At 40.8% G+C, this 26,843-nt stretch overlaps 1 protein-coding gene across 1 annotated transcript in view; it reads right to left on the bottom strand.

Moving 5' to 3' along the window:
• Nucleotides 1-26,843, bottom strand: part of LOC128666516 (lysosomal alpha-glucosidase-like) — a 154,888-nt gene that overhangs the window by 12,878 nt on the left and 115,167 nt on the right. Inside the window, exons 13-16 of the mRNA XM_053721167.1 lie at nucleotides 12,677-12,810; nucleotides 12,074-12,225; nucleotides 9,298-9,446; nucleotides 9,013-9,154 (exon numbers count right to left, since the gene is read on the bottom strand). Coding sequence (XP_053577142.1) covers nucleotides 9,013-9,154; nucleotides 9,298-9,446; nucleotides 12,074-12,225; nucleotides 12,677-12,810 — 577 coding nt within the window. The remainder of the gene's footprint in view (nucleotides 1-9,012; nucleotides 9,155-9,297; nucleotides 9,447-12,073; nucleotides 12,226-12,676; nucleotides 12,811-26,843) is intronic.

The following is a 26,843-nucleotide window of genomic DNA, read 5'->3' as shown; positions in this document are numbered from 1 at the left end:
TTAATGATAGTGTAGTGTTAGGGTGTAATTGTAACTTAGGTTAGGATTTATTTTACAGGTAAATTTGTAGTTATTTTAACTAGGTAGCTATTAAATAGTTATTAACTATTTAATAGCTATTGTACCTAGTTAAAGATAAATACAAAGTTGCCTGTAAAATAAAAATAAATCCTAAAATAGCTACAATGTAATTATTAATTATATTGTAGCTATCTTAGGGTTTATTTTATAGGTAAGGTATTTAGTTTTAAATAGGATTAATTTATTTAATAATAGTAATATTATTTAGATTTATTTAAATAATATTTAAGTTGGGGGGTGTTAGGGTTTAGAATTAGGTTTAGGGGGTTAATAACTTTATTATAGTGGCGGCGACATTGGCGGCAGCAGATTGGGGGTTAATACATTTAATAGGCTATGTGGGCTATGGAGGTTTAGGGGTTAATACTAAAATAGGTTTATTGCGGGGTGGGCTATGGCGGTTTAGGGGTTAATAGACTTTATTAATTATTGCGGTGGGGGATTGCGGTAGACAGGTAGATAGACATTGCGCATGCGTTAGGTGTTAGTTTATTTTTCAAGGCATTTTCAGGAGTTACGGTGCTCCCATACTCAGCGCAAGGCCTGCTACGGCTGCCTTTTATGGCGAGGTAAAAATGGAGTAAGATTTCTCCATTTTCGCCACGTAAGGCCTTGCGCTTGATATTGGATACCGATTTACGACGCGGTCCCATGTTAGCCTATGGGAGTAAAAATTGCAAGCTACGGGTGAAATATACGGGCGTAACTTGTATGCTACGCCGTATATGTGATACCAAAACAGCGCAAAAAAACCGGCGTCGCTGGCTTTTGCGGGCGACGCTCTATATGTAATGGAGGCCCTGATGTCAGTCCTAGCACACACAGTCAGTTCTAATATTGTCACAGTGAAAAGTTCTCTGCTTATATTTATTTGTGAGAAACTGTGCCAGACCGTGCTGGTGTCATGTGACATGCCAAGCTAGTGCCATATGCTGTGTTTAAGAGGGAATGTGTGTGTGTATGTAGTATTTGTATACATACACGTATAAGATTATATAGAGTGTGTACATAAATTTGTGTGTGCTCTGTAGTGTGTGTACTTGTGTATGCTCTGGAGAGTGTGTGTTTGTGTGTACTTGTGTATGTGTATGCTCTGGAGAGTGTGTGTTTGTGTGTACTTGTGTATGTGTATGCTCTGGAGAGTGTGTGTTTGTGTGTTTTTGTGTATGTGTATGCTCTGGAGAGTGTGTGTTTGTGTGTACTTGTGTATGTGTATGCTCTGGAGAGTGTGTGTTTGTGTGTACTTGTGTATGTGTATGCTCTGGAGAGTGTGTGTTTGTGTGTACATGTGTATGCTCTGGAGAGTGTGTGTTTTGTGTGTACATGTGTATGCTCTGGAGAGTGTGTGTTTGTGTGTACTTGTGTATGTGTATGCTCTGGAGAGTGTGTGTTTGTGTGTACTTGTGTATGTGTATGCTCTGGAGAGTGTGTGTTTGTGTGTACTTGTGTATGTGTATGCTCTGGAGAGTGTGTTTATGTGTGTACATGTATATATGTATGCTCTGTAAGAGTGTGTTTATGTGTGTACATGTTATGTGTATGCTCTGAGGAGTGTGTGTTTGTGTGTACATGTGGAGTGTGTTATGTTAAGCATTCGCTTGGTATTCATGAAAGTGGTAATTTTGTTGTACAGTGGCTGTCTAAACAATAAATATGTAGTAAATATTCCAAAACTGGTGAGATGCTTTTTGGGGGGGGCCCCAAAATAAATTCTTGCAACGGGGGCCCTGTAGACGTAGGTCTCTGCCACTGATTTTTACTATGCGATGCCCGTGCATTGCATTAAATATTTATGTACTTAAAAAAAATATATATATAAATAAATTAAAAAACAAAATTTAATTAATTAGTAAATATATTAAATAATCCACAGTGGAGGAATTTATATATGTATTTACTTATTAGTAATGCTTAGGTCCAGTTTCACATATTGCAATTTATTTCAATTTCTTTTTTAAATGATTAGCCCAGCAGTGGATGATCCACTGCTGGGCTAATCATTTAAAACACAATTATAAAATAAAATAGATTTAGTTGTTTTTTTGGGATGTTGGGGTGGAGAGCGAAATTGCATGGGGTGGGGGGCCCAAGAAATGATTTGCCCAGGGTCCAGTCAATATTAAAAGACAGGCTCTGAACGGGGAGGGACTAAAAGGAAGAAGGGGACCCTGATCTGAGGGCACTACAGCCTGCAAAACCTTTCTCCCGAAGGCTGCTTCAGCTGAAGCAAAAACATCAAACTTGTAAAATTTAGAAAAAGTATGTGAGGACCAGGTAGCCACCTTACAAATCTGATCCATAGAGGCCATCGTTCTTAAAGGCCCAAGATGAAGCCACTGCTCTAGTAGAATGAGCCATAATTCTCTGAGGAGGTTTAGGTCCCGCTGTCTCATAAGCTAAGTGGCTAAAATCCCTTAACCAAAAAGATAAGGAAAGTCGAAGAGACCTCTGACCCTTACGCTTCCCAGAATAGACAACAAACAAGGAAGAAGTTTGTCTAAATCCTTAGTAGCGTGAAGATTGATGTTGTGGGTCTGACACGACCCTCAGGAAGAAAACCTAACTTAGTACGTAGGACATCCTCATCAGAACCAGATAAGGCTCACATTGCAAAGCGGCAATCTCAGAAACTCTGTGCACAGAAGCAATAGCCAGAGAAAAAGAACCTTCCAAGACAACACGTAATGTCAATCACAGCATAGGTTCAAACGGTGCCCATTAAAAAAAATTAAGAACAAGATTCAGACTCCAAGGAGAAGCCTTAGATCTGAACACAGGTCTGATCCTAATCAGAGCCTTAACAAAGGACTATACATCTGAAAGCTCCAAGAGCCTCTTGTGCAGTATAACAGACAGGGCCGAAATCTGTCCCCTCAGGGAACTGCAGAAAGACTTTCTCCAGTCCATCCTGGAGAAACGATAGGATCCTGGCAACCTTAAACTTTATGCCAGGAAATCCACGCTCTTCACACCAGAATAAATAGGTTCTCCGCAACGGGGGACCGGTTTACAAGCTTGAATGATTGTATCAATAACTCTCTCAGAAAAACCTCTCTTGGCTAGGACTAAGTGTTCAATCTCCACACAGTTAGCCTCAGAGAATCTAAATTTTGATGAACAAAAGGACCTTGCTCCTGCAGATCCCTGCAACAAGGTAACTTCAATGGAGGAGAAGATGACATCCCCACCAGGTCCACGAACCACATCCTTTGCGGCCACGATGGAGCAATCACTATCACTGATGCCTGCTCCTGTTTGATGTGGGCCACTACACGAGGAAGAAGTGTTAACGGTGGGAAAAGGTCAATTAGACTGAACCTCCAAGGCACCGCTAATGCATCTATTAGCTCCGCATGAGGATCCCTGGATCTCGACCCATATCTGGGTAGCTTGGTATTGAGGCGAGATGCCATGAGATCTATCTCCGGCATGCCCCACCTGTTACATATCTCCGCAAACACTTTGGGATGGAGAGACCATTCCCCTGGATGAAAGGATTGTCTGCTAAGAAAATCCGCTTCCCAGTTGTCCACACCCGGAATGTGGATCGCTGACAGTGAAAAGCTGTGGGCCTCCGCCCACTCCAGAATCCTAGACACCTGTGCCCTGTGCCTTCTTGACACCCCAAACAGCTCCCCATCTTGATAGACTCACATTATAGTCTCCCAGGATCGTCTTAGAAAGGATGTCCCTCGGGACAGATGATCTGGATAGAGCCACCAAGAGAGCGATTCTCTCGACTGGTTGTCCAGTAAAAGCTGTTGAGACAGATCTGAATGATTGCTGTTCCACTGCCTCAGCATGCACAGTTGCAATTGTCTGAGACGGAACCTGGGAAAGGGAATGATGTCCGTGCTGGACACCATGAGACCAATTACCTCCATACACTGAGCCACAGATGGTTTTAAGGAGTCTGGAGGGCAAGACATGCCGAAGCTAGCTTGCAACATCTCAGGTCTGTTAGTAAAATCCTCATGGATATGGAGTCTATTACAATACCCAGGAATTCTACCCTGGTGCTTGGAATAAGAGAACACTTTTCTAAGTTTATCTTCCATCCATGAGATCGAAGAAGAGAGAGAAGAAATACTGAATGGTCCTCTGCCAGATGAAAAGATGGAGCTTGTACCAGAATATTGTCCAAGTAGGGAGCTAGACCAAACGAAAGTGCAATGAACTGGAAGTGCTGGTCCAGGAACCCAAACCTTAGGAACTTGAAGTGTTCCTTGTGGATTGTAACGTGAAGGTAAGCATCCTTCAGATCTATAGTGGTCATGAACTGTCCTTCCTGAACTAGGGGAAGGATAGACCTTATTGTCTCCATCTTGAACAAGGGGAAATTTAGAAATTTGTTTAAGCACTTTAGGTCCAGAATCGGGCGGAAAGATCCCTCTTTCTTTGGGACCACGAACAGGTTTGGAAAGTATCCCAAACCTCTTTCTGCTATAGGAACCGGGACAATGACCCCTAAGGAGGACAGATCCCGCACGCACCCCAGAAAGGCTTCCCTCTTTTCTGGTTTGGAAGACAGGCTTGAGAGGAGAAATCTACCTTTAGGTGGATGAGATTTGAAACCTATCTTGTATCCCTGAGCTATGACATCCAGGACCTATGGATCCTGCACGTCCCTGAACCAAGCATCTGAAAACAGCGACAGTCTGCCCCCTACGTGATCCAGCGCCGGATCGGGGGCCATCCCTTCATGCCCACTTGGTCTCGGCAGGCTTCTTGCTCTGCTTGGATTTATTCCAGGATTGAACCAGCTTCCAAGTACTCTTGGCTTGCTCGGACTTAGAGGAAGACTGTTGTCATTGGGATTTCTCAGAACAAAAGGAACGAAAATTAGAGCCTTGTCCCTTAGACTTGTTCTTTTTATCCTGCGGTAGGAAGGCACCCTTGCCCCCTGTAACCATGGAGATAATGTAGTCCAGGTCTGGACCAAATAAATAATTTCCCTTAGTAGGAAGAGAAAGGAGTCTAGACTTAGAAGTCATATCCGCAGACCAGGACTTCAGCCAGAGCGCCCGACGGGTCTGCACTGAAAAAACAGAAACCTTAACATTTAGGTGAATAATCTGCATGTTTGCATCACAGATAAAAGAATTAGCAATTCTCAAGACTTTAATTCTTTCCTGGATAATGTCGAGGGGACCCTCTACCTTGATCAATTCCGCTAAGCAGTCGCACCAGTAGGCTGCAGCTCCAGCAACTGAGGCAACAGCCATTGCCGGTTGAAACAAGTATCCCGTATGTTGAAACATTTTTCTTAGAAAAGTTTCCATCTTCTTATCCATCGGCTCTCTGAACGACGAGCTATCCTCAAGTGGGATAGTAGTACGTTTGGGGAACTGGAGATAGCGCCATCCACCTTAGGGACGGAAGCCCACAACTCCAATAGAGAGTCCGGGATTGGGATTTTTTTTTTTAAAGGAAGACGAAGGGGAAAAGGAAAATCCAATTCTATCTCACTTGTTTTTAATAATGTTCACCATTTTTACAGGTACAGGAAAAGTTAACGGCACTACCCTGTCCTCGTAAACCCTGTCTAATTTAGGAATCAAAGGTTCATCAGGCAGCTTGGCCTCTGGAACCTCTAATGTAGACAGGACCTCTTTTAGAAGAAAATGTAAGTGTTCAATCTTAAATCTAAAGGCTGGCTCCTCTGCAGCAGGAGGCCTAGAGGTAGCAGATTCCGACCCAGAAAGTTCACCCTCTGAAGCCTCAGAGTGTGACTCATCCTCATATAACTGAGTCAAAACGGATAAATCCAGTAAATTACTTGATGACCACAGGGCAGGAGAGCTATGTTTAACCTTTCGCTTGCATTTAGAGGGGCGAGGTAAAGCACTGAGGGCCTCAGACCCTGCCGTTTTTAACTGTGCTGTAAAATCTGATGGTAAAATGCTCCCTCCAGATGGAGGATCAGGCGTGCTATGGGAAGCTGCATGTGTAGAGTGAGATAACTGATGGGTATGCACCTCACGGAACGGCGAGTCCTCAGAGGTGGATGGCTCAGTGGTACTAAAGGGGTTAACCTTCTTAGACCTAATAACGTTGTCAAGGCATGTGGAACATAGTTGAGAGGGTGGGCATATCAAGGCAACCTCACAATATAAACAGGTATTACTAATTGGAATATAGGGTGTATCCTCAAGTATATCAGAATCCTCAATAGCTTAAGCTATGAAAATAAAACAATCTTTTTTAATTTATCAAAAAAACTGCACCTTTATACCCCCAATGGCTGGGGCACTCACCACCTCCTAGACCCAGACAATACAGAAAAAAAATGTCTTATCCGACAGCCAGCTCGGTCAGGAAAGAGGAAATGAAAGGGAGACCACCCCAGGTCACATGGTGTGCAAGGCAGGACCACCCCTGCTATAAGAAAAAGCGCACCAAGCTACAAGCTCCGCAGCGTTCAAAGTGAAAGTAAAAACCTGTGTGTTCCAGCCACATAACAAACAGTTTATGAGCCTAATAAAATCTCACACATAAAGCAGCATAAAATCAAAGCATCACATTTGATTAATCCTCTGTTCAATAATCCACCTCAGCAGATATTAACCCATGATTCTATTAAGATAAAAGGAGCCACACTGTGACCCTATCTTCTAGCGTTTTCAACATATGTAAAAATATAAACGATCTTACCAGAATCCATGCTGTGGAACAGAACTACTCCGAAATCTTCTGACACTTCTCTGCCATCCTCCTGTGACGAAAGGCAAAGAATGACTGGGGGATGGGGAAAGTGGGAGAGGTATTTAAGCCTTTGGCTGGGGTGTCTTTGCCTCCTCCTGGTGGCCAGGTTCACTATTTCCCAACAGTAAGGAATGAAGCTGTGGACTCTCCTTATATTAAGAAGGAACTATAATAATATACCTATATATACCAACAGACGAATGCACTCACAGGACTTGCACAAAAAAGAACAACATTTATTGTAACGTTTTCAGAGATATAATCCCCTTTATCAGCAAGTGACGGGTGCACAGACTTGTTTGGCTGGTTTAGGGACCCAGGTTTTGGAAGGGACCTTGACGTGTTTTGTATATGTCTAGGGTGATTACATAAGCCTGTGCACCCTTCACTTGTTCCCAGTTTGTTTGATTGAGAGCTTGCATTGTTTGGCTAGTCTAGGGACCAAGGTTTGGAAGGGACCTTGACTTGGTACCTGGGCTTGTCTCATTTGGCCAGATGTGGTAGCTAACCCTTCCATTTTTGCTTTTAATCTTAGCTGAGAGCTTAAAAGTGAGTGCTGGACTTTCTCTGTGTGTTGTATTAATTTGTTTTGTAATTTTCCCTTTTTGGCCTTGCACCCAAACCTGTGACTGTGGGGACAGCGCAGCTTCCTGTGAGTGCCATTGAGCACCCAGGGCTGAACATGTTACAGGGTCATGGAATGTGTACCCAGTCCAGTCTAAGAGTGCACTCCCCTTCCGTGTTTTGTATATGTCTGGGGTGATTACATAATCTTGTGCACCCTTCACTTGTTCCTTGTTTGTTTGATTGAGAGCTTGCATTGTTTGGCTGGTTTAGGGACCCAGGTTTTGGAAGGGACCTTGACATTGTACATATATGTATGTATCTCTAAGTTAAAACCCTTTTTACATGCTATCCCAACATGCGTTAAATTCAATAGTGCTCAAGCGAACGCATTTACTTTCAACTTGTAATACGTTTGCTACTTTCGAAACACGCTAAGAGCATCAATAAACCCCTTATTGGTCATGCGCAACAGTTAGGGCGTCACTTGTAATTTAGCCCTAAGAAGGTACATTAAAAAAATCCATCTGGAACTTTGCCAGCATACAACTTTTACAGTGCCTCTGTGAAACTGTTAGCAATTTATCCATTTTTACTCCACTCATATATACATAATATATTATGTTCTTACATTTACTTGGATGGGGGAGTTTAATTTCAAAAATACTATGTTAAAATGATTATTGGGAACTTAAAGTTACAGTAAACATTAAAGGGACAGTCTAGGCCAAAATAAACGTTCATGATTCAGATAGAGCATGTAATTTTAAACAATTTTCCAATTTACTTTTATCACCAATTTTGCTTTGTTCTCTTGGTATTCTTAGTTAAAAGCTTAACCTAGGAGGTTCATATGCTAATTTCTTAGACCTTGAAGGCCACCTCTTTTTCAGAATGCATTTTAACAGTTTTTCACCACTAGAGAGTGTTAGTTCACGTATTTCATATAGATAACACTGTGCTTGTGCATGTGAAGTTATCTGGGAGCAGGCACTGATTGGCTAGACTGCAAGTCTGTCAAAAGAACTTAAATAAAGGGGCAGTTAGCAGAGGCGTAAATACAAGATAATCACAGAGGTTAAAAGTATATTATTATAACTGTGTTGGTTATGCAAACCTGGTGAATGGGTAATAAAGGGATTATCTATCTTTTAAAACAATAACAATTCTGGTGTAGACTGTCCCTTTAAGAATTTCTTTGCAGAAACAGAATCATTGTAAAAATAAATCCACCATACCTCTACAGAAAGTATTTAAAACCTTTAAAAGTGACGATCAGCTCCTGCTGCAGTCCTCCGTAAGCAGCTTTCTTTTAATTATAATAAGCAATGGTCGGCTTTGCCAATTGTAAAGAGACTTGCTACATGCACACACATACACACACTGTATCTATTACACATATATAAACATACTACAGAACATAATACATGGGGCTATAATTCCAGCCTCTGCTGCGAAAGCGCTACAAAGCATGTCAATTTATTTTTACACTACTTTATTTTTACACTCAGACAAAAAAAAGCACCTACTAGAAAATAAAAATCTATTCACATATCAAAGACTGTTGATCAATATTTTTGTTGTAGGCTCTTTGAGAAATACACACACACACAATATATACATATATACATATCTACAGTTACAGAATAAAGAGGAACACACCGACTCTGGAGAATACCATGTGCCAAAAGGGAAGTATCCATTCACTTCGGTTTTCCCCTGTTCCAAAACAGGAGTTATCAGCAGAGCTTCCCCCCACAGGAACTGGCGGTCAATTGTCCAAGTGTTAGGGTCTGACGGAAACCTGAAATGAACAGGTTGAAGAGATATACAAGATTAAAAAAAAGATGCGTAAAAAACAAACTTTGTACTAATTTGCTTCACCTGAATGAAAAAGATAAAGGTTGTGTAAGGCCATAGCCCACCATCCCCAGCACAAATACTCACTCAATAAAGAGAGCTCGAGCAACCGTCTCCCCTGTTGTGTGAGCCTTGTGAAATAGCGTGTAGAGATAGGGCAGCAGTGAATAGCGCATGATCAGAGCCGTCCTTATTGCCGTCTGAGCCTGCTGGCTAAACACAAAGGGCTCCTGGGACTGAAGAGAAACATTTATACAGGAAATATATCATTTGCTCTGGTGAAATATGCAGGAGAAATTCATAGATACAGTATATCTATGTATTGGTGATGATTTTAACAGCTAATAAAGATAATATAACCCGTGTAGAAAATGACATAGTGAGAAAATTCATTTAAATGATAACAGTGCAGTATATTCTAGGGCAGCCCACCCCAGCAGGTCAAATGTATTGATTTCCCTATTACAGAAACACTAATCAGTGCCAGGAATAAAACAATCTGTTCATAGAAACAATGATTTTGACAGGCCCAACAAGACCCCTCTATTTCCTATAAAGTGTAAGTGTAATTAGTTCCTAGGAAAGCCTTATACTAATTCCAGGTATTCTTGTTCCCCATGGTGACTGTTAGTCTTTACCACTCTAAAGAAAGTTTATTATTCTGTGATGAAGTGTTTCACAAATAATTCCTGAATCTGATGCCCTTGTCCTCTAGTCTAAGCTACATATTAAGATTATCAAGTTTTACTTTGGAAGTTTTATTTTTGAACTTTGTACCATTAGATTCCAGGTAAGGTATGGCCTCCAGAACTAGGGATGGGCGAATATGTTTGAATTCAAATGGTAGAAAAAATGTTATTGTCGAAATTCGATTTGGAAAATCGAATGATTATAAGAACAAATAGTCTTTAAAATTTGCAAATTAAATGTTATTTCTGTTTTTTCAATGTAAATTTTGATTTCGAATTTTGGTTTTGATTTCAAATGTTGATTTAGATTTTGAATATTACATTTATAAAATATAAATGTAGATTAGAAATACTATTTTGAAATTGAATATTAAAAATTTGAGTCACATAAAACAAATTCGAAATCGAATGTTAGTAATATTTTTTAATTTGTTATAAAATAAAAAATATATAAAATATTATGGAATGTTCTCTACATTTCTAAAAAACAAACATTTGAAAAAAGAATGTTAGAATTTTATTTGAATATTCAAAATTTGATTTGAACGAACAAATGTATCGAAATTTGTTTTAAATTTCGAATGTTTCAAAACATCCGCCCATCCCTATCCAGGACTGTATACAATGCTCCAGATGAGGTCTAACTAGTGATCTATAAAGTGAAAAAAGAACCTTACTATGTATGCTGCAAATTCCTCTATACCATAAACAAAAATAAAACTGTTCTAGGGCAAAAAGAGAGAATGCACAGTGGTGAGAAGATTCTGTTTAAAGGGACACTTAACCCAATTTTTTTTTCTTTCATGATTCAGATAGAGCAGGCAATTTTAAGTAACTTTCTAATTTACTCCAATTATCATTTTTCCTTCGTTCTCTTGCTATCTTTATTTAAAAAGCAGGAATTTAAAGCTTAGGGGCCGGCCCATTTTAGGTCCAGCCCCCTGGATAATGCTTGCTTATTGTTAGCTACATTTAGCAAACCAATAAGCAAGCATAACCCAGGTTCTGAACCAAAAATAGGCCGGCTCCTAAGCTTCAAATTCCTGCTTTTTAAATAAAGATAGCAAGAGAACAAAGAAAAAGTGATTATAGGAGTAAATTAGAAAGTTGCTTAAAATTGCATGCTCTATCTGAATCATTAAAGAAAATGGAATAAAGTGGAATGTGGATAGACCATTTCAAACAATACAACAATGTTCCAAAAAATGACAATGATAAAAAAACAAAAAAAAACAATTACCAGCATACAGGTAAAGCGTAAGCACCAGGCAGGATATTAAGGCAAAATCACAGCACAGAACAGGAATGATACAGGAGAAGGTAAGGAGAGCTGGTGGCTTCTTTATGAAGTAGATGATACAAGCTGGGGAGATATTTTCATAGGCTTAAAGTGATATTAAAGGGACATAATATTTATATGCTAAAACACTTGAAAGTGATGCAGAATAACTGTAAAAAGCTGAGAAGAAAATAGCGTTTGAAAATCTCTATGTAAAAAAGGAAGATATTTTACCTCAACATTTCTTCACCTCACCAAAGTGCTGTGTAAGCAGTTATAGTTCAGCTGCTGTCCAGCTGCAAGTTTAAAAAAAAAAAAAAAAAATAGCCAATCAGTATCAGCAGTACTGGGGCAATCTTTTGCCTTTGCTGTGATCTCATAAGATTTCACTGACATCTCATGAGATTTCATAGAACTTAGTTAAACTGGATAGGAAAATAACATGACTGTGCCTGCACACGACAGATGCACACTCCCTAGCTTGTATCCTGGCTGGATGCTTAAAGTCTCTTTACAATGGGATGTGAATACTTAGGAAATTTGAGGTAAAATATCTTCATTTTTTACATAGAGATGTTCAGGCGATATTTTCTAGTCAGCTTTTTACAGCAATGCTGCATCACTTTCAAGTGCTTCAACATTTAAGTATCATGCCCCTTTAACTCTGTCTTGCTTGCTTGTCTGCAAATACAGACAGGTGGGCAATATGCCGAGCAAAAGGAAAAAAAAGCAGGGGTGAAAAACCTTTTTGATAGCATGTACTGTGTTCCATTTAATCATTTTTTGCATGTCACATTGGTCTAGTGTACCAAGGTATGCCACCCCTGATCAAGACTATTAAAGTAAGACCAGAGAAATTTGGAGAGTAAAGTACTAGACATAAATGTCTTCTCACTTGCGCATCCTCAGTGTTGTGGTTCCTCATAAAAGGATAGAATGCTCCTAGCTGACTCCAGCGCACGCATAGCTCCTCAGTGACGTTACCCACAAAACCACAAAGATCAGTCCCAACCAGTGGCACGCCGTAGATGTTAAACAGGAGTATAGCTACAGAACAGCAGATCGTGCAGTCAGAGAAATGTGTTAACAGAATCATAATTCTGAGTAAAAATAATATAATAATAATTTACTTTCAATGTTTATTTTTTTCATTTTTCTTGTAATTCCCACTGCCCCTAGAGATGTTGGAGCACATTAGGCAACACCCTACACAGTGACTGCTTGATCAATGCTCATTTATATCCCTCCCTAGTTGGTCCCAAGAAAAGATATAAGCCAGACAACACTATAAGAGGCTTATCAAGGGGTATGTCTCTGGACAGCAAAACAATGTAAACTTTGAAAACAAAAAGACAAGTTTAATTACTTTTAAAACCTTTATTTTGTATGCAGACCATTTGCAATCCAGTGCTTAACTACAGATATATACTATTCATATTAAATAATTATTTTAATACTCATTTAATGACTTACATAGCCCCAACAAATGAGAACCTACCTGGTACAGAGTAATACAGATGCTCCCAAGTGCTCCGTACATCTCCTGTCCAATGCCCAGCATAATGTCCGTGACTTGCAAATGTGGAGCGAGAGATGATAAAGGGTCGCTTCTTCAGAACTTTCACCAAGGCACTGAGATGGGGGTGAGATAGAGGGCTTTTATAGAAGTCTGCTCTTAGTGTGTTGTACAAGCTCACTGGTAGGGTTGCCAGGGGTCCAGTATTCAAGTGGGAAATTGTTCAGTAAAATGTATTAAAACATACTGGAAACTTAAATGTCCAGTTTTCCTCTGAGTGGCTACTATATTTTAATTATCTAGTTTTTCAAAGGGACACTGAACCCTAATTTTTTCTTTCGAGATTCAGATGGAGCATTCAATTTTAAGCAACTTTATAATTTACTCCTATTACCAAATTTTCTTCATTCTCTTGGTATCTTTATTTGAAAAGCAAGAATGTAAGTTTAGATGCCGGCCCATTTTTGGTGAACAACCTGGGTTGTTCTTGCTGATTGGTGGATACATTTACCCTCCAATAAACAAGTGCTGTCCAGGGTGCTGAACCAAAAATTGGCTGGCTCCTTAGCTTAGATGTCTTCGTTTCCAAATAAAGATAGCAAGAGAATGAAGAAAAAATGATAATAGAAGTAAATTAGAAAGTTGCTTAAAATTGCATGCTCTATCAGCTGCCAAGGGCCCAGTCTTTGGTGAGGGGCTCAAGAGTCATGGGGGACACACACAGTCAGTCCTAATACTGTCACAGTCAAAAGTTATCTGCTTATATTTGTGAGAAACTGTGACAGACCGTGCCGGTGTCATATGACATGCCAAGCTAGTTCCATGTGCTGTTTAAGATGTGCACTGTGCAGCACTGAATGCTAAGCCCTAACTCGGCATCCAGCCAATCCCACTGCATCAGAAAAGCTAGAGCGGCAGGCACGTGAGGATTTGAGCATCTGTGCAGCTGCACACACTGCTCTCTTCAGTCTTGAGGCTGTGTGGCTCATCTCACACTGTATCCATGCAGCCATGGACAGACAGCATCCAGTCTGCTGGTCCCCTTAGCCCTGCTCTTTCTGCTGTTGCCCTAAGATCAACTAACTGAAGTTTGTTAGGGGAACAGTGCTTTGTAGAAAGGTGTCAGTGGGAAGAATAAGTGAGTGCACACACGCCCCTCCCCCATGCAGCATCGTCCAGTGCAGGGTGAGAGGGAACTTGTTCCTAGCAGAGAAGTGACATGTGCTGTTGTGGCTGATGTATAATTTCATGCTGATACTTCACACATTAAGGTAAGGTTTATTTTTATAGTTTTTTTTCTCTCTGTCTCAGATTGTACAGCTTCCCATAGTTGTCCTACTGTTCCAGTCAGTAAACTTATATTTGTCTGCACCTCCATGCTTCCTTCTCAGTCTTTACCTTGCTTTGTTCCTTTAACCAGCTAACCTCACACCAGAATCACATTCAAAAGCATATTAAATTAATCCACAGTGGAGGAATTTATATATTCATTTACTTATTAGTACAGCTTAGGTCCAGTTTCACATATTGCTATTTATTTATTTTTTTAAATGATTGCTGTCAAGGAGATAAACTCACAAATATATATTTGTGGAAAAACACAGTGCCAAATGATCTAAGGCTCTCTGGACTGGTGAGATTATCGAAGAAATAATGCAAGGCCCCTCCGTGAATTTTAGAAAGACAAATTTTAACTTGTGAACTGTTTATCTAGCTATGTTGGTTCTGCATGTGAAAGGAAAACACGTAACAATATAATTGTAAAAAAATATATATATATTTTGTGTGATTTCTCTCCATGCAGTGGATGTTCTAAGACCATAACATTAGTAGACCACATGTCGCAATATGATGGGCTGCAGCTTTGTCAGTGTGTGTGTGCGCATGTATGTTTGTTTGCATGTGTGTGGGCATGTGTTTGTGTGAGTGTCCATGTTTGTGTTTGTGTGTGTGTGCATATGTGTGTGTGTGCATGTGTGTATGTGTGTGCATGTGTTTGTGTGGGTATATGTTAGTGCACGTGTGCGTGTTTGTATGTGTGCATATGTTTGTGAGTGGATGTGTGTACATGTTTGTTCATGTGTGTGTGCATATGTTCAGTGCTGGCTTGGCCAGCTGGGAAGCTGGGATTTTTCTCGGTGAGGCACATCAGCTGGGACTGGTGTTCTATCAGATTCTGCTCCTTTATCAGAATCTGCTACCTCTGACTGCACATGCTCTGTATTACATAATCGCACTCCACATATGTTAAATAGGAATGTGTGGAATGCGATTATGTAAATCAGCCGCATGCGCATTTAGAGGTAGCAGATTCTGACAAGGAAGTTGTGTGGGATCTTGCTGCCACTAAGCATGCGCTTTTAAAATTGAATACTTTCAAACAAATTAAAGGGTATATATACTATATATATATATATATATATATATATATATATATATATATATATATATATATATATATATACAAAACACGGGTGGGGTCAGCACTCTCAGGCCCGACCGGGTACACATCCTATGACCCTGTAACATGCACAGCCCTGGGTGCAAAACAGTACTCTCAGGAAGCTGCACTGTCACCAGAGTCACAGGCAGTTAACCCCAGGCAGGCTCTTGCATTGCTGCTTTTTATCTTAGTTGAGAGCTTGTGAGTGAGTGCTGGACTTTCTCTGTGTGCTATATTAATGTATTATTTTATTGTAATTTTCCCTGTTTGGGCCTTGCACCCAGGCCTGCCTGGGGTTAACTGCCTGTGACTTTAGTGACAGTGCAGCTTCCTGAGAGTGCTGTTTTGCACCCAGGGCTGTGCATGTTACAGGGTCATAGGATGTGTACCCGGTCCGGCCTGAGAGTGCTGACCCCACCTGTGTTTTGTATATGTTTGGGGAGATTACATAAGCCTGTGCACCCTCCATTTTTTCACAGTTTTTTTAATGTGAGTCTGCATTGTGTGGCTGTTTAGGGACCCAGGTTTTTGGAAGAGACCTTGACGAGGTACCTGGGCTTTTCCCATTTGGCCAGATGCGGCAACTAACTCTTCCATTGCTGCTTTTTATCTTAGTTGAGAGCTTGTGAGTGAGTGCTGGACTTTCTCTGTGTGCTATATTAATGTATTATTTTTTTGTAATTTTCCCTGTTTGGGCCTTGCACCCAGGCCTGCCTGCGATTAACTGCCTGTGACTCTGGTGACAGTGGAGCTCCCAAGAGGGGGAAGGGAGTTCTTACGGCTAGGGTTACTAGCCTGCATAGGGGGGGACGGGGAGGCAGAGTTTTTCCTCCCCTGGATATGTGTTCACGTGCTACTGTTTTTCAGGAACAATCATGGCAACCGGATCAGCATGGAAGGACGGCTGCCACAACAATGCAGAAAGGTGTCGAACGGGACACGGAGCAATGCGTAGGCGGGCTCCAGTCGGCTTTCGACGGTTCCTCAGGAAGTCAGCGTTCGGAGGAAACTTCAATAGGTGAGATAGGGATGTCAGATGTACGAGGGAGGGATGTTGTAGAGAGTGGTGTTAAGGGTGTTGAAAGTGTTTCTGTGACTGGTAGAGTAATGGCTGGTTTGAGGGAGTTACTATCAAAGTTGGAAGGAGTCAGGCCCGCTCCTGGAGCATCCGTGGAGAGGGTGTGGGTTCCGGTTGTCGGGGCGACGGGCGGTTCAGTATTGGGGAGGTTTGAGGTATGCAGGGATGCTGTCCCCGTAGTCAAAGAAGGTGGTGTCCCTGCTGTGGTCCAGAACTCGGGGACATCAGGGGTGCCTCCTAGTGTCGGCCCAAAACAGGGTGAAGGGGCTGAATTAAGGGTGGCTGACACAGCGATGTCTCGGTCCTGCCTCTGCTCTATCGGGCCTTTGGGGATACATTTGACTTCGGAGGTGAGGGAAAAAATATATGAGGGAATTTATTTAATTGTTTTCCCTTCTTCCGCTTGAGCAGTCTTTTGAGATCCCTGAGGACTCTAAGAAGGACATGGCCAAGAAGGAGGAAGAGGAGCGGAAAAAATGGTATAGAAAGTTGCCTAAAACATTTACCAATTGGTTCCAGGCCTTTGTAATATATGCGAGTGTGTTTTCCAGTAGGTTTCCGGAATAAGGTGGGGCATTGTTCTGTTACCTGGATGAGGTTGTAGCTGCTCAGTGGACATATGGGGGAATGGCCTGGTGGTCATACGATGAGCAGTTTAGGCAGCGGCTGTCGGTGAAATCAGATATGAAGTGGGATGACCTTGACATGGGGTTGTGGCTCAAAATAATGACATCTTTGAAAGCTTCCCAGTCCTTTCGGTCGGATGCCGGGGGCTCCTCCAGCAGTGGGTCGATGGCGTCGGTTAGGAAAGGGTACTGCTTTGCATACAACGAAAAGTTTTGTAAGTGGGGAGCAGCGTGCAAGTTTAAGCACGAATGCTCTGGGTGTGGGGGCTCCCACCCCTATACAAAGTGTTTCCGCAAAGGTAAACCAGGCGGAGTCGGTGATGCGTCTGACAAAGAGGGTGACTCTGTTGAAGCTCAGCGCAATGGAGCCTTGGCTCGCTCGGTAAGCTAGGCGGCGGGGTTGTTTTGAGAAGGCGGCTTTGTTATTTCATGGTTTTCAGTTTGGTTTCGTAATCATGTCCCAAGGGGGTTGTAGTTTTTTTCAAGGCAATTTGAAGTCGGCTCGCTTGTGGCCGCGGGTAGTCCTTGACAAGCTACATAAGGAGGTGTCTTTGGGGCGAATGGCAGGTCCATTTGATTGTCCGCCCATTGCAGATTTGAGGATCTCACTGCTCGGGGTGGTTCCAAAAAGGGAGCCTGGAAAGTTCAGGCTAATACATCATTTATCGTTTCCTAAAGGGGGATCGGTTAATGATGGTATTCCTCAGGAGTTGTCGTCTGTCAAATATGCATCTTTTGATCAGGCGATTAGTTTAGTGAGGGAGGCTGGTCCTTCGGCTTTGCTAGCAAATATTTATATTGAAGCGGCTTTTAGGCTGTTACCAGTGCACCCGACGTCGCATCATCTATTGGGTTGTTGTGTTGATGGCTTTTACTATGTTGATCTGTGCTTGTCCATGGGATGTTCCATCTCATGTTCACTTTTTGAACACTTTAGCACATTTTTTGAATGGGTTGTCGCAGAACAGTCGGGCATTTCGTCATTGGTCCACTACCTTGACGATTTTTTGTTTGTGGGTCCAGCTGGTTCAGGGGCTTGTAAGCTTTTGAGGGATATTTGTTATCAGGTGGCAGATGACTTTGGTGTACCCATTGCACATGATAAATCTGAGGGACCAGTGACATCCCCTGATTTCTTGGGCATTACAATCGATTCGGTTAACATGGAATGTAGGCTTCCCAGTGACAAGGTCTCTGATTTATTGGAGGTTATTGATCGCTTATTGTTGGCAGATTACGCTTCGAGAGCTACAATCCTTGGTGGGCAAGTTTAATTTTGCGTGCAGAATTATCCCGATTGGGAGGGTTTTCTGCAGGAGGTTATCGTTGGCTACTACTGGGATTGTGAAGCCGCACCATTTTGTGCAGCTCTCCAAGGAGCTAAAGGATGATTTGAGGGTCTGGAGGCAGTTTTTGTTGGGCTTTAATGGCTCTACGTTGATTAAGGCTGTGAGGGTGTCTAATGAGGAACTTGTTACTGATTGTTACTGATTCAGCGGGTGGTTGTGGTTTTGGGGCTTATTTCATGGGCCACTGGTGTGCTACTCAGTGGCCGCTCAATGGTCTACTTTGGGTTTGGTTAAGAACCTGGTGTTTTTGGAGTTGTTCCCGATTATGGTGGCCCTGTTTGTCTGGGAGGTTGATTTGTGTAATCAGTCTGTAGTATTTTCTAGGGATAATATGGGAGTCGTGTATGCATTGAATACATTGACGGCTATGTCTTTGCCTGTGTTAAGATTGTTGCTTTTATTTGTACTGAAATGTTTGAGGATAAATGTTTGCATTAAGGCCAAACATATTCCTGGTGTTTGTAATTCTATAGCAGACTCCCTCTCTCGCTTTCAGTGGCAGCGGTTCCGGAAATTGGCCCCTCATGCGGACGTGGAAGGTTGCCCGTGCCCAAGTTCTTTGTGGCGGCTTGGAGTGGAGGACTGGCTGGACTGGTAAAATCTTCACTGGCGCCAGGTACTTGGGCAGCTTACTCTCATGTGTGGGGGGAGTGGTAATCCAGGTTGTATTCCCAAGAGGTTCATGAGGGGGAATCTGACCTTACGGTTTGCTGTTGGAATGGATGTGGGAATGGGGGGCCGTACACTTCTCACCTTCCCCAATGGATAGGCGTTTGGCGGTGTTAGCTTTCCGTTTTAAGATATTGGGTTTGCAAGATATTACAAAAGGCTTTTATGTTCGGCAAGCTTTAAAAGGCTTGAAAAGGGGGTCGGTTGGGTCCCCTTCTGATCATAGGTGCCCTATTACCTTCTCACTGCTGCAGACTATGTATAGGATTTTAGCGGTGGTGTGCTTGTCAGATTTCGAGGTCTGTTTGGCTTTTGTTTTAGCCTTTTTTGGGGCTTTTCGAATTTCGAAGCTGGTTAGTAAAAATGTAGCTTCCATGGGTGGTTTGGCTTTCTTAGATGTGTCCTTGTCAGATGACAGAGTTGAAATATTTTTGAGGAAGAGTAAAACGGATCAGGTGGTTGTCCTTTTTCCCAGTGGTTCAGAGGTTTGTCCTTGCCTTTGTGTGCAGGATTATTTGGGTGTTCGCCCTGTGATGGGGGGTTCGTTGTTGGTCCACCAAGATGGTAGGCCTTTGTCGCAGTTCCAGTTTAGGGTGGTTCTTAACAAGTCGTTGAGTCATTTGGGTTTCAGTACCGGAGATTTTGGGTCCCATTCATTCCGCATAGGGGCGGCAACTGAGGCTTCAGTGAGGGGTTTATCGGATTCGGAGGTTAAGGGCATTGGTCGGTGGGAATCTGGACGGTTCCGCCTGTATGTCCGTACGGAGTTGGGTGAATAATGTGGTGGTGTTATCATTGTATTTTCTGTGTTCTAGGTGTGGAGCGTATGTGGTTGGTCGGCCACTCTTATTTATTGGGCTCGGAGAGCGGCTTCGGTGAAAGTGGATGGATTACAGTTGGGTATCCCCAAGTCCCGATGTGATGTTAAATGGTTCAGTGTCAGGTAGACATGTGCGGTTCGTTTCGGATTAATTCGGAAATTCGGTAAATTCGGTAAATTCAGAGATTCGGATCGATTCGGATTTCCGAATTAAAATACTTCCGAATCTACCGAATGAATCCGAAATAGCTGCCGTATCTCCGAATAAATCCGAATTAGCTCGTTAAAATTCGGCATTTCCCCATAGGAAACAATGGGAGTTTCGGCTGAAAAAAAACTAACACCGCAGCCCCATTGTTTCCTATGGGAAAACACTAAGTCTGCACCTAACACCCTAACATGTACCCCGAGTCTCTAAACACCCCTAATCTGACACTTATTAACCCCTAATCTGCTGCCTCCGCTATCGCTGACACCTGCATTATTTTATTAACCCCTAATCTGCCGACCGAATATCGCCGCCACCTACATTATAACTATTAACCCCTAATCTGCTGTCCCTAACACCGCCGACCCCTACATTATAGTTATTAACCCCTAATCTGCCCCCCCCAACGTCGCCGCAATCTAACTACAAGTATTAACCCCTAATCTGCCGACCCGATATCGCCGCCGCCTACATTATAGCTATTAACCCCTAATCTGCTGTCCCTAACACCGCCGACCCCTACATTATAGTTATTAACCCCTAATCTGCCCCCCCCCAACGTCGCCACAATCTAACTACAAGTATTAACCCCTAATCTGCCGACCCGATATCGCCGCCGCCTACATTATAGCTATTAACCCCTAATCTGCTGTCCCTAACACCGCCGACCCCTACATTATAGTTATTAACCCCTAATCTGCCCCCCCCAACGTCGCCACAATCTAACTACAAGTATTAACCCCTAATCTGCCGACCGCAAATCGCCGCAACTATAATAAATGTATTAACCCCTAAACCGCCGCACTCCCGCCTCGCAAACACTATAATACATTTTATTAACCCCTAATCTGCCCTCCCTAACATCGCCGCCACCTACCTACAATTATTAACCCCTAATCTCCCGCCCCCAACGTCGCCGCTACTATAATAAGGTTATTAACCCCTAAACCTAAGTCTAACCCTAACACTAACACCCCCTAACTTAAATATAATTTAAATAAAACGAAATAAGTTTACTATAGTTAAATAAATGAATCCTATTTAAAACTAAAGACTTACCTGTAAAATAAACCCTAAGATAGCTGCAATATAACTAATAGTTACATTGTAGCTATTTTAGGATTTATTTTTATTTTACAGGCAACTTTGTATTTATTTTAACTAGGTACAATAGTTATTAAATAGTTAATAACTATTTAATAACTACCTAGCTAAAATAAATACAAATTTACCTGTAAAATAAATCCTAACCTAAGTTACAATTACACCTAACACTACACTATCATTAAATTAATTAAATAAATGACTCATATTTAAAACTAAATACTTACCTGTAAAATAAACCCTAATATAGCTGCAATATAACTAATAGTTACATTGTAGCTATTTTAGCATTTATATTTATTTTACAGGCAACTTTGTATTTATTTTAACTAGGTACAATAGCTATTAAATAGTTATTGACTAATTAATAGCTACCTAGTTAAAATAATTACAAAATTACCTGTAAAATAAATCCTAACCTAAGTTACAATAAAACCTAACACTACACTATCATTAAATAAATTAACTACAAGTACCTACAATTATCTACAATTAAATAAACTAAAGTACAAAACCCCCCCACTAAATTACAAAAAATAAAAAACCACTAAATTACAAAAAATAAAAAAATATTACAAGAATTTTAAACTAATTACACCTAATCTAAGCCCCCTAATAAAATAACAAAGCCCCCCAAAATAAAAAAAAATGCCCTACCCTATACTAAATTACAAAAGTTAACAGCTCTATTACCTTACCAGCCCTGAACAGGGCCCTTTGCGGGGCATGCCCCAAAGAAAACAGCTCTTTTGCCTGTAAAAAAAAACCACAATCCCCCCCCCCCACATTACAACCCTCCACCCACATACCCCTACTCTAACCCAAACCCCCCTTAAATAAACCTAACACTACCCCCCTGAAGATCTCCCTACCTTGAGTCGTGTTCACCCAGCCGGGCCGAAGTCTTCATCTGATGGGGCAGAAGAGGACATCCAGACCGGCAGAAGTCTTCATCCAAGCGGGGCAAGAAGAGGTCTTCCATCCATCAGAAAAGTACAAAAAAAACAAACAAACAAACACTAAATTAGCAAAAATAATAAAATATTACAATAATTTTAAACTAATTACACCTAATCTAAGCCCCTACTAGCTATTAATATAGCTACAATATAACTAATAGTTACATTGTAGCTATTTTAGGATTTATATTTATTTTACAGGCAACTTTGTATTTATTTTAACTAGGTACCATAGCTATTAAATAGTTAATAACTATTTAATAACTACCTAGCTAAAATAAATACAAATTTACCTGTAAAATAAACCCTAACCTAAGTTACAATTACACCTAACACTACACTGTCATTAAATTAACTAAATAAATTAATCCTATCTAAAACTAAATACTTACCTGTAAAATAAACCCTAATATAGCTACAATATAACTAATAGTTACATTGTAGCTATTTTAGCATTTATATTTATTTTACAGGCAACTTTGTATTTATTTTAACTAGGTACAATAGCTATTAAATAGATATTTACTGTTTAATAGCTACCTAGTTAAAATAATTACAAAATTACCTGTAAAATAAATCCTAACCTAAGTTACTATTAAACCTAACACTACACTATCATTAAATAAATTAACTACAAGTACCTACAATTAAATACAATGAAATAAACTAAACTAAAGTACAAAAAAAACAAACACTAAATTACAAAAAATAAAAAAAATTACAAGAATTTTAAACTAATTACACCTAATCTAAGCCCCCTAATAAAATAACAAAGCCCCCCAAAATAAAAAAATGCCCTACCCTATACTAAATTACAAAAGTAATCAGCTCTATTACCTTACCAGCCCTTAAAAGGGCCTTTTGCGGGGGCATGCCCCAAAGAAAAACATAATTTATGTAAGAACTTACCTGATAAATTCATTTCTTTCATATTAACAAGAGTCCATGAGCTAGTGACGTATGGGATATACATTCCTACCAGGAGGGGCAAAGTTTCCCAAACCTTTAAATGCCTATAAATACACCCCTCACCACACCCACAAATCAGTTTAACGAATAGCCAAGAAGTGGGGTGATAAGAAAAAAGTGCGAAGCATATAAAATAAGGAATTGGAATAATTGTGCTTTATACAAAAAAATCATAACCACCACAAAAAAGGGTGGGCCTCATGGACTCTTGTTAATATGAAAGAAATGAATTTATCAGGTAAGTTCTTACATAAATTATGTTTTCTTTCATGTAATTAACAAGAGTCCATGAGCTAGTGACGTATGGGATAATGAATACCCAAGATGTGGATCTTTCCACACAAGAGTCACTAGAGAGGGAGGGATAAAATAAAGACAGCCAATTCCTGCTGAAAATAATCCACACCCAAAATAAAGTTTAATGAAAAACATAAGCAGAAGATTCAAACCGAAACCACTGCCTGAAGTACCTTTCTACCAAAAACTGCTTCAGAAGAAGAGAATACATCAAAATGGTAGAATTTAGTAAAAGTATGCAAAGAGGACCAAGTCGCTGCTTTGCAAATCTGATCAACTGAAGCTTCATTCCTAAACGCCCAGGAAGTAGAAACTGACCTAGTAGAATGAGCTGTAATCCTCTGAGGCGGAGTCTTACCCGATTTAACATAGGCAAGATGAATTAAAGATTTCAACCAGGATGCCAAAGAAATGGCAGAAGCTTTCTGGCCTTTTCTAGAACCAGAAAAGATGACAAATAGACTAGAAGTCTTTCGGAAAGATTTAGTAGCTTCAACATAATATTTCAAAGCTCTAACAACATCCAAAGAATGTAACGATTTCTCCTTAGAATTCTTAGGATTAGGACATAATGAAGGAACCACGATTTCTCTACTAATGTTGTTGGAATTCACAACCTTAGGTAAAAATTCAAAAGAAGTTCGCAACACCGCCTTATCCTGATGAAAAATCAGAAAAGGAGACTCACAAGAAAGAGCAGATAATTCAGAAACTCTTCTGGCAGAAGAGATGGCCAAAAGGAACAAAACTTTCCAAGAAAGCAATTTAATGTCCAATGAATGCATAGGTTCAAACGGAGGAGCTTGAAGAGCTCCCAGAACCTAATTCAAACTCCATGGAGGAGAAATTGACTTAATGACAGGTTTTATACGAACCAAAGCTTGTACAAAACAATGAATATCAGGAAGAATAGCAATCTTTCTGTGAAAAAGAACAGAAAGAGCAGAGATTTGACCTTTCAAGGAACTTGCGGACAAACCCTTATCTAAACCATCCTGAAGAAATTGTAATATTCTCGGAATTCTAAAAGAATACCAAGAAAAATGATGAGTAAGACACCAAGAAATATAAGTCTTCCAGACTCTATAATATATCTCTCTAGATACAGATTTACGAGCCTGTAACATAGTATCAATCACAGAGTCAGAAAAACCTCTTTGACTAAGAATCAAGCGTTCAATCTCCATACCTTTAAATTTAAGGATTTCAGATCCGGATGGAAAAAAGGACCTTGCGACAGAAGGTCTGGTCTTAACGGAAGAGTCCATGGTTGGCAAGATGCCATCCGGACAAGATCCGCATACCAAAACCTGTGAGGCCATGCCGGAGCTATTAGCAGAACAAACGAGCATTCCCTCAGAATCTTGGAGATTACTCTTGGAAGAAGAACTAGAGGCGGAAAGATATAGGCAGGATGATACTTCCAAGGAAGTGATAATGCATCCACTGCCTCCGCCTGAGGATCCCGGGATCTGGACAGATACCTGGGAAGTTTCTTGTTTAGATGAGAGGCCATCAGATCTATCTCTGGAAGCCCCCACATTTGAACAATCTGAAGAAATACCTCTGGGTGAAGAGACCATTCGCCCGGATGCAACGTTTGGCGACTGAGATAATCCGCTTCCCAATTGTCTACACCTGGGATATGAACCGCAGAGATTAGACAGGAGCTGGATTCCGCCCAAACCAAAATTCGAGATACTTCTTTCATAGCCAGAGGACTGTGAGTCCCTCCTTGATGATTGATGTATGCCACAGTTGTGACATTGTCTGTCTGAAAACAAATGAACGATTCTCTCTTCAGAAGAGGCCAAAACTGAAGAGCTCTGAAAATTGCACGGAGTTCCAAAATATTGATCGGTAATCTCACCTCCTGAGATTCCCAAACTCCCTGTGCCGTCAGAGATCCCCACACAGCTCCCCAACCTGTGAGACTTGCATCTGTTGAAATTACAGTCCAGGTCGGAAGAACAAAAGAAGCCCCCTGAATTAAACGATGTTGATCTGTCCACCACGTTAGAGAGTGTCGAACAATCGGTTTTAAAGATATTAATTGATATATCTTCGTGTAATCCCTGCACCATTGGTTCAGCATACAGAGCTGAAGAGGTCGCATGTGAAAACGAGCAAAGGGGATCGCGTCCGATGCAGCAGTCATAAGACCTAGAATTTCCATGCATAAGGCTACCGAAGGGAATGATTGAGACTGAAGGTTTCGACAAGCTGTAATCAATTTTAGACGTCTCTTGTCTGTTAAAGACAGAGTCATGGACACTGAATCTATCTGGAAACCCAGAAAGGTTACCCTTGTTTGAGGAATCAAAGAACTTTTTGGTAAATTGATCCTCCAACCATGATCTTGAAGAAACAACACAAGTCGATTCGTATGAGACTCTGCTAAATGTAAAGACTGAGCAAGTACCAAGATATCGTCCAAATAAGGAAATACCACAATACCCTGTTCTCTGATTACAGACAGAAGGGCACCGAGAATCTTTGTGAAAATTCTTGGAGCTGTAGCAAGGCCAAACGGTAGAGCCACAAATTGGTAATGCTTGTCTAGAAAAGAGAATCTCAGGAACTGAAAATGATCTGGATGAATCAGAATATGCAGATATGCATCCTGTAAATCTATTGTGGACATATAATTCCCTTGCTGAACAAAAGGCAATATAGTCCTTACAGTTACCATCTTGAACGTTGGTATCCTTACATAACGATTCAATAATTTTAGATCCAGAACTGGTCTGAAGGAATTCTCCTTCTTTGGTACAATGAAGAGATTTGAATAAAACCCCATCCCCTGTTCCGGAACTGGAACTGGCATAATTACTCCAGCCAACTCTAGATCTGAAACACAATTCAGAAATGCTTGAGCTTTCACTGGATTTACTGGGACACGGGAAAGAAAAAATCTCTTTGCAGGAGGTCTCATCTTGAAACCAATTCTGTACCCTTCTGAAATAATGCTCTGAATCCAAAGATTGTGAACAGAATTGATCCAAATTTCTTTGAAAAAACGTAACCTGCCCCCTACCAGCTGAACTGGAATGAGGGCCGTACCTTCATGTGAACTTAGAAGCAGGCTTTGCCTTTCTAGCAGGCTTGGATTTATTCCAGACTGGAGATGGTTTCCAAACTGAAACTGCTCCTGAGGACGAAGGATCAGGCTTTTGTTCTTTGTTGAAACGAAAGGAACGAAAACGATTGTTAGCCCTGTTTTTACCTTTAGATTTTTTATCCTGTGGTAAAAAAGTTCCTTTCCCACCAGTAACAGTTGAAATAATAGAATCCAACTGAGAACCAAATAATTTGTTTCCCTGGAAAGAAATGGAAAGTAGAGTTGATTTAGAAGCCATATCAGCATTCCAAGTCTTAAGCCATAAAGCTCTTCTGGCTAAGATAGCTAGAGACATAAACCTAACATCAACTCTAATAATATCAAAAATGGCATCACAGATAAAATTATTAGCATGCTGAAGAAGAAGAATAATATCATGAGAATCACGATTTGCTACTTGTTGCGCTAGGGCTTCCAACCAAAAAGTTGAAGCTGCAGCAACATCAGCCAATGATATAGCAGGTCTAAGAAGATTACCTGAACACAGATAAGCTTTTCTTAGAAAG

This window comes from Bombina bombina, chromosome 1, assembly GCF_027579735.1.
Source record: "Bombina bombina isolate aBomBom1 chromosome 1, aBomBom1.pri, whole genome shotgun sequence".
Lineage (NCBI taxonomy): Eukaryota > Metazoa > Chordata > Amphibia > Anura > Bombinatoridae > Bombina > Bombina bombina.
Note: the sequence above shows the minus strand (reverse complement) of the source record. Positions and strands in the feature narration are given on the sequence as shown.